Genomic DNA, 9466 nt, shown 5'->3' with positions numbered 1-9466 from the left:
AGCAAAATAATATGAATAATAAAAAAAAATTATTATTGTTATTGAATTAATTAGGTTCAAGTACTAATAGATAAAATATTTTTTGACAATTTGATAGTTACAATTTACAATATGAAGGGGAAAATTAAACTTTAGCTGTCTTTATAGAAAAAACCAAAAGGTGCCACTTGAGCTAAAAAACTCTTTACATCTTGTTATGCCATCTTTTGTCATTTCCTCGCATCTAAAAAGCTTTTTATCAATTTGGTTACCAGTTGTGCAAAATAGTTTCAAAACACTTTACAATCGAAGTTTGCTAAACCCTCTAAACACTAAAATTATACTATTAAAATTATCGTAAAAGCTAACAATTAAAATTATACTTCTCATGTCATTACCAAAAGGACCTAAACAAAACCAAACAAAGATATAATATCATTATTGCAACTCTAGTAGTAGGAGTTTAAAAATAGGAATATGATTTGATAATAGTTTACAACATGAAACAAAGACGAATAAGTACATAGTTTTTAACCAAACTGATTAGATGGATAAAAGTGGCAGGACATCTGATGATGAAGTTGAACCTGATTCTAAGCATGAACTTGCTGAAATTGAAACGTCATTCCATGGCCCCATTTCTTCATTTCTAACATATTCAAGTTCTTCAAAATTTGGCTGAGTAGGAGAAACTTTTTGAACTCCCTCTAATTCCATCATGACCTCCATCATTGTAGGTCGTTTCTTTCCATTCAGGTGCACACATCTTTTTGCAAGGTTAGCAATTGCTATTACTTCATCTTTATTACAAACCTTACTTACTTGAGTATCAAGTATATCAAAGAGGCGGTTCTCTTTTAATGAATGAACAAAATATGTAGATAGATTCCGACCTTCTTGTGATCTCGTTGAAGAAACAGGTTTTTCTCCTGTTAAAAGCTCAATAAGGACCACTCCAAAACTATAAACATCACTCTTTTCTGTAAATTGGCTCGTTTGAAAGTATTCTGGATCCAAATACCCAAAAGTGCCATATACTAGTGTGGTTACATGAGTTTGGTCAATGGTCACTGATCTTGAAGTGCCAAAGTCTGCAACTTTTGCTCTATATTTCTCATCAAGGAGTATGTTTGAAGATTTTATGTCTCGATGGTAAATGGGTAGTGAAGCTGCTGAATGTAAGTATGATAGAGCTCCCGCGATTTCTGTGGCAATTCTTAAGCGCATATCCCATGTTAGCAATGGAAAATCTTCATTTTCTTCGTGGAGATATTGAAAAAGTGTGCCGTTGGGAATGAATTCATAAACTAACAATGGAACTTCTATCTCTAGACAACACCCGAGTAGTTTAACCACATTTCTATGATTGATTTGTGAAAGAATGATAATCTCATTGATGAATTGTTCAAGATTTCCCTCATCCACTGTGTTGCACTTTTTAATTGCCACAATTCTTCCATCAATTAGCATTCCTTTATAAACTGTACCTTGTCCACCCTTACCAAGTATTCTATTTTCATTAAAACAGTCAGTTGCATTTTTCAACTCTTTTGAATTGAATAATTTTGCCTTCTGAACGTTGTTTTCATTTGAAGATAATTGTTTTTGTAATAACAAACCACCATTCCTTTTGAAGAATTTTTGCTTGAGCTTGATTTTGTTTCTCTTCTTTATCACTTTGTATAACCACCAAATAATAAGGAGTAGAAACAATAGCCCAAAGCTTGGACAAATAACTGCATACATCAAACAAATAAAATAGAAATATCACATCAACCTAATTTTTATTTTTATTTTTAAGGTTAGAAACATCAGCCCAAATTTAGGCTTTATAAAAATATGAATAAGTGTAAATAGATTTGAACATAATTACGATGATTTGAAAACATCTTTCCTACTAAAAGTTGCCAACTTTTTTTATTTTACATTAATATGTTCTCACAATATGCACAGCCTAAATAAGTGTTACCTCCTAATTAATTTCTTAAAAAAAGGAAATTACGGTTAAGTACTTGATTTTTCAGGAAATAGTTCAATGGTGTAATGCTTTTTTTTTTTTAAATGGCACAGTAAGGGACTTGTGAGATTGGGATATTTTGTCGAATATCTAACTTTTCAACATGTCCCTAGGTCAGTCTTGCCTTAATTTGATGAATTCTTATAAAATTAATTTCTAAAAACAAATTATTTGTATACTAGTGCTCATCACTAAAATCAACCTTTACTATTTCTTAAAATTAATGTCTCTTTTAATTAATGTAAATCTCTATATATTTTAAAAATCAAATGATTCATATATTTATTTTGTGATACAAATAAAATTTAGAATTGACCTTAATTATTACTTTTTTATTTCACATGCTTGCCCTAACTAGTAAGTTAAGAAAAACCAATAAACTAAAAGTACAAATCAGTTGTACCTTCCTTCTTAAATGTCATGAATCTTGTGCCCTTCCAGCATATCTTAGTAATATATCCAAGATATTATTTTTGAGTCATATTAATAGATGTTCATAGGATAATTATTAATAAATTATATTAAAAAAGTTTTAACATTATTTTTATAAAAAATATAAAAAGTTGACAATAAAATTAATTGCTTTATCATTTTCTTATGAAATATTTCTAAAAACAATTACTAAACTAATACTTTTAGAATATTCGTTAACATTTTGCAAATTTAAAGGTAATAGGAACATACCCAAAATGGCTAACTTCAGTGGAGACTTTCGCTTGTTGCAATTGAAACTGCCTTCTGTATTCTCACACTCTAAATAGTGGGGACATTGGTCCAAATTCTTGGATTCGCATTCATTTATATCTGATAGGAATAAGATAACACGCAAATTAATAAATTCATTAATTTTTTTTTTTTTTTTGTGCATTTTGATGTTTACATACATATTATTCTTTGCATTCATTATATCTAGGATGACGGACAAATTATTAAATTCATTAAAATTTTGGGCACAATTTGGTGCTCTCTCATATAGGCAACAAAGGCTTCAAGAGTACCAAGCATGTATTTTGGTAACTGTTAATTTGGTCTCTATATTTCAGTAGCAATTAATTTGGTTTATGTTATTTTCAATTTGCCGTTAATTTTTGTTAATGAGTTGACAGTTGAAACTTGGGACCAAATTACTGCAAGTTGAAAATATTAGGGACCAAATTGGTTGCTACAAAAATGTTGTGATCAAATTGACAATAACTCCAAAATGCGTGAACCAAAATGATATTTTCTACTTTAAAATAACATGGTATTATGTATAATTCAAATTGTTTTAAAAAGAAAATTTTATTGTAAAATGGATAATCTCTATTTCAAAGATGGATCATAGTTCTTCGACCGTATCTTTTGAGACAAAGTTTGATAACAAACTTTATACTTTAAGGCTACAACTTCACTTAATATTTTTTTTATTGGATGTGAATTTTAACAAATTCACCATTTGGTTACATTTTTTTTCTTATATATCATCCATGCTTGCAAAATTTTCAGAAAATCAAAGATCAATAGCTATGTTATCAATAAAATGATTAAATTTCAAGTTTTTTGTAATCTAAAATTATTTATAAAAAATAAGTTTATGGATTGAATAGTAAATAATATATGATTAACACAAAATTTGACATGTGTGTTAAAAACATAAATAATATGCAATTTAAGATTTTTAAAATATGAAGTCATATTAAGTTTTTTTTTAGTAGAAGTTGTAACCTTAAACTACAATTAAGTTAGTAATCAAACTTCCAATCAAAAAAAAAAAAAGGTTAGTAATCAAACTTTATCTATCTTTTGGCATCCACCCCCGTTGATTATCTTTTATCCCCCTTCTCGACATAACCAAACATGATTTTATTTAATATATTTACTCTTTAGTAACCATTCCCCCTTCTCGACATAACCAAACATGATTTTATTTAATATATTTACTCTTTAGTAACCATTCCAACAAAATACCAAGCATTATTTCTCAAAAAGCAAAGTTAGTTATATACAGAAATTAGCTGTTACCAAAGAAAAAAGAAAAAGAAAAAAGAAAATAGCTGTTAGACTTTTTTAATGGTCCATGAGTTAGGCAAGTTATTATGTGGGGGTAAAATGGATGGCTATTAAAAAAAAGGGTAAAATATTATTTTTGTCTCTAAATTTTATTAAAAATTTGTTTTCATTCCTAAATTTAAAAAAATTCTTTCTTCATCTTATACTTTGTAAATAGTTTTTTCAATAGTTTTGGAACAAAAATAAAGATAAAAAAAATCTTTTTTAAAGTTTAAGGACAAAAATAAAATATTTTCAATAGTTTAGAAATGAAAGACGAACTTTTCTATAATTTAGAGGCGAAAAATGAACTTCTTAAAATTTAGGAGCTAAAATAATATTTTACCAAAAAAAACAAATTTTAGAAGAAAAAACAAAGAAATATAAAACTGGTTTTACTTACCTTGACATCCCCTGGGAAGATAAGGATTTCCTTGGTATCCGTAAGCACATTGGCAAGTAAAGCTGTCGAAGTCCATGTCGTCGTCTGAGAAAGAACAACCGACATCGCGTCGTTTCTTGTGGGATTCAAACATGTTCCGGGAGACATTGGTCCGAACTGATATCGCCCATTCCAGCACTACGGGAACGGTTTCCCAGTGTTGCACAGAAGAGGGATCTGGTTTGTTTGACTTCAACCAATTTTGGTCCACTAGGAAAGCATACTTGCACGCTTTTTCCTCTCTTGCTTTTGATTCATTGATACTTCTGAATTCTACATGAAATTTTTGCTGGTTTGAAGGGAAATTGATTGACTCGCAGCAGTTGAAACCGGAGCATCTAGTTCCTTCGACAATATTGCTTTTATTGCAATGCGATTTGCACCCAAAAACCACAGGACCAAGTCCGGTTATTGTTGCAAAGTTGTCGCAGCCAACAGAAATGAATGTGTTATAACTGTAGGAGAAGTTAAAGGGACTTCCTGAAATGTCCAAAGCTGCATCACTTCCCGAGCTCCTACAGCCTTTCGAATATATGATTGGCATTTGGACCTGAACCGCAGGATAAGAAGTATAGCTACTAATATTGATTTGCAGCACCTCCTTGTCAATACTAGTTAAGAAGGCTTTAGCAGAGCTGCTAGTTCCATTGCAAACAACTTCGAACAACTTGTCCATGTAGCAATCAGGTCCGATTCCAAACGGGTATGGAATTTCAAGATTTCCACAACTACTATTACAATCGGGTTTTGCTATAGGTGCTGCTGCTGCTTCTGCTTCTGCTAATTCATATGTCAGCAGAACTAAAATAGTAATTCGCATTACAAATTGCACAGCTATTTTCATTTTTGGGTTTCTTAGAGTTCAACAAATTAAACATACCGATATATTTATATAGTCTCACAAGAAAAGTATAGATAGACAAGAGATGTTTTCGCACCTTCCGACTTTGTTCCTTCGTTTACTTGGACTTCATAAAATGGACAGAATAAATGCATTTCAACGACATAATAATATTCCAACTTGCACGCCTAAATTGCTGTCCGTGGAATTTTCTTAACACTTTGTTTGGTAGCAATTGAGAGAAGAGAAAGAAAAAGAAAAAAAGTGAAAGTAAAAGAAGGGAGGAGAAAAAGGAAAAGAAAAAAGTGAAAGTAAAAGGAAGAGAAAAGGAAAAGAAAACACTTCGCTTGTATATGTTTGGAAATGGGGAGGAAAGGATAAAAAAAAGAAGTAGCCTTTGTTTGACTTGAAAAGAGAAAAGGAAAGAAAAGAAAATTTTATTATTTTTACTTTTATGCCCACATAAATTAGGGAGAGAGAAATAAAAGATAAGGACAAAAGTGAAAATTCAAGCTATAAGAATTAAAAAAGAAAAATGTTATATTCATAATATTTTCACAATAAATCCTAATTGGCAGGTTGTTACTGATTGTTATTGTTGGGGCAAAAAAATAATTTCAGTTATAAGTTCAAATTTGAGTCAATAATAACTAACCACCTATAATTTATTGTAAAAATATTGTGAACGTAGCACTTCTCATAAAAAAAAAAAATCATGTAGTTTCAAATTTTCAATAACAATTAGGTTTGGAAATTGAGAAATGTTATGTCCACAATATTTTCAACAACATTTTTACAACAAATTTTAAGTAGTGGATTGTTATTGGTTGTTATGGGTGGACAAAAAAATAATTTAAGTTGTAGATTCAAATTAGAACAAATAACAACTTACCACCTTGATTTGTTGTGAAATTGTTGTGGACGAAACACTCCTCTTGGAAATTTGTTGTATTTGGTTAAAGAAATTGTTTAAATATTGCGATTTCAAGACAAAGTGAAAAATGATATATTTTTTTTCTACATTAATAATATATTAAGAGAAATACAATATTCACGATGATTTCTCAATAATTTCACAATAAATCTTAAATAGTAAACTAATAGTTGTAGATAAAAAAGTTATATAAATGGTAGGTCTAAATAATAACCAATAACAAATTGTTACTTAAAATTTGTTATAAAAATATTGTGAATGCAGCACTTCAAATATATCAACTTTACATATATATTGTATTTGTAAAAGGAAACCCTAGTACCAATAAGTATGGATTTAACTTCTTCTTTTTTTTTGGTTGAAAATATGATTTAAATTTGTTTTATTTGATGAATGGAATTTGTTATAATTGTAGACATCGCATTTTGTACCCCTTATGACTCGAGCCCCCATTTCCTAATGATGCTAAACTTCTAAGACCCAACCTGTTGGTTTAGGGTCCAATTAGATGTTAAATTGATTTGAGAAATGTTAATATGGAAAATATAACTTTTAAGGAACAAATAAATCTATTTTTGGAAAAGTAAAGCCAAGGAAACCCTCGGCCTGCACATGTAGGAATCAGCCTGCGTGTGTGACCATGATGCATGTGCAAGCACAAACCTACGCGCGCATTTAAGGTTTTAGAAACTATGAAATGTAAGTTTTTTGCATTAAAGATTGAGGTTTGGAACAAATCCCACATCATTTGGGAGCTGTTCCAAACTCCCATTTTCACAATATAAAAGCCATACAAGGTACATTTTCAAAAAAAAAAAAAAGAAAAAAAGAAAAAAAAAAACCTAAGGGAACACACGAAGATTCACTAGAAATAGTGAATCAAAGAGGGAGTTTTTCATAAAACATCCTCAAGTCAATTTTCTTTTGATTGGGGCCTTTTTTAGCCTTGATTTTCGAGTTTAAGATTACTAATCACTATTTTATTGATTGTGAATAGATTTGATTGGGGGAAATGGTAAAAAAAAAGCTTGAAGAACTTTTGTTTTGAGGTATTAGTTCTAAGCGTTTTCTTTTATTTTCTTTAGTTTGATTCTGTTTTTGTTTGTTTCTTTGCTTGTTTTATGTTTTAATATGTTTATATAGCTTAGCTTTAGGTAGCCTTTGTGTTTTTAAGCATGTTAGGTTATTAGTTCCTCCTTTTTAAATTCTGCTTTGTTTCTGTGTTTGCTGCATTTCTAGGCTAGGGTTTCTGAGCAAATTTGTGCACGCATGCCTCATGCATGCACCCGTAGGTCAAAGTATGCGTACTCATGCAGCTAGCCCGTGCGCGTAGGTCTCTGCATGCAGGCACATATTGCTACCCAGAAACCCTAATTCAAGTTTCTGCTTCGTTTTCTTTGCTTATTTCATATGTTATGCCTTTGTTTTGACCATTTTTCATAGATATAAGTTTATGCTTTACTGTTTATTGTTTGTTTGACTTCCACATATTAAATTAGGGTTTATCTTTCCTTTTTTATGCTTTAATACTATGAACACTCATTCACGTGTTCATGCATTGATGGCATAATTGTTATGATGCAATAAGGTAAGTAATGTAAGTCATGCATTGCTTGCTCACTCCCAAGTGCAGGAGATCGTAGCAATATAATTCTTATGGTACCAAGATCGAACCATAAGAAGTAGGGTAAATTCAAAGACAATGTAAATTAAAAAAAAAAAAAAAACTTTTGGTGAAGATGAAGAATAATTTTTTCTTGGTAATTGTAAACAAGAATAACAATGATAACTGATTTAAGTCAATAATGTAAATACTAGGGCATCGGGGTGTTTCCCTATATTGATACGAAATTCTTTGTGATCTAAGAAATTATATATTTCATAATTAATTGTTCTTATACAATTAAATACTTATGATTCAATTGAACTAAGACAATTCAAGAACGCATGATAAGCTAGATTAATAAAGCGGTTATAAAAGTTTTCAAAAAAATTCATTCACTTTAAAACCTGATTTCTATCTGAAACTATTAGAAATTCATCTAAACAACAAGAAAAACATGATTGAACTTATTGAAAGCATGGAAGAACTAATAAATCAAAATAAATCTAATTGAACAATCAAATATGTTGTTGATAAAATCCTAGAAAGAATTACATTAAATATTCATATCGTATAGAATAAACATAACCCCTAACCCTAGCAAAGAGTTTAGGCTGTCATTAGAGAAAGGAAAATACAAGGTTTTCTCTGCCAAAATTTATTCTACACAGCCTCCCTTCAACACCCTAACATCCAAGTGACCAAAGAAATAAAAATTTTTACTATTTTAATTTTTGTCCAAGTTTACAGCAATAACTTGTGAGTTAATTTCGGCCTTCAAAAATTGATAATTTGAAAAACTCAAAACTAGAAAGTTGTAGATATTTAAGTCACGGTTCCAACCCATCTAGTCTTGTGTCAATTGGATTTTTGAGAGAGAGATACGCCCAAAATACTGATCAGTGCTCAAATCTGATTTTTCTTTTCATATTCTGCCTCTTTGATTTCTTTCCTTATTTGAAGCTTCCAAACATGGTAGATGACCCAAACACTCCAGTTGCACCTCTTAGACATTTAAGCATGGTCCTTTAGCTCCTCTTTAATTTTAGTTTGGCCTCCATTCTCTCACAGACTCTTATGAACTTATCTTCTTCACATGATTCTTGAAAGTAAAAAATTACATGCAATGAATGACATTTTATTCAAAAATTATGTAAAGATAAATAATAGAGACTAATGCAAATCATGGCTTAATTATACAAATTAAGCATATTAATAAGAGATAATGTCCACATAAATATATAACAAGTATACATTTTAGGGCGTTATCATGCATTCATATGTACATGCATGTGTTTGTTCTAAAAGCTTTACCCTTTTGATGAATATGTATATGTAAGCCTATATGCAATACTTTGAATGATAACATGGTTTGTTTGCTGTCTATATTCATGCCTTGATTTAATGTTTACATGCTTCTGCCTTGGATGTGTATGATGACTGATGCTAGAAGAATGCTAGATGAATGCTAGGTTGATATGAGATGTCACGATAGATGTATGTTAGGACATATTGTGATATGCCATGATAGATGAATGATTAGGTTTTGGGATGATTGATGCCATGATTGTATGCTTAGGTATATGCTAGTGTGTGTGTGTGAGTATAGATACAATATGAAT

At 30.2% G+C, this 9466-nt stretch overlaps 1 protein-coding gene across 1 annotated transcript; it reads right to left on the bottom strand.

Annotated features, from left to right (window-relative positions):
- Positions 1-387: 387 nt before the first annotated feature.
- On the bottom strand, positions 388-5389 carry LOC112036580 (wall-associated receptor kinase-like 10). Its single transcript, XM_065781073.1, has 3 exons — positions 4428-5389; positions 2681-2800; positions 388-1715 (listed from the first exon to the last, which is right to left on the bottom strand). Exons 1-3 carry the CDS (start codon positions 5308-5310, stop codon positions 523-525), a joined length of 2196 nt encoding a protein of 731 aa, XP_065637145.1. The 5' UTR covers positions 5311-5389; the 3' UTR covers positions 388-522.
- Between the last annotated feature and the right edge of the window lie 4077 nt (positions 5390-9466).

This window comes from Quercus suber, unplaced genomic scaffold, assembly GCF_002906115.3.
Source record: "Quercus suber isolate HL8 unplaced genomic scaffold, Cork oak 2.0 scaffold_256, whole genome shotgun sequence".
Taxonomy (NCBI): domain Eukaryota; kingdom Viridiplantae; phylum Streptophyta; class Magnoliopsida; order Fagales; family Fagaceae; genus Quercus; species Quercus suber.
The sequence above is the reverse complement of the archived record's forward strand: the minus strand, read 5'-3'. Positions and strand labels throughout refer to the sequence as shown.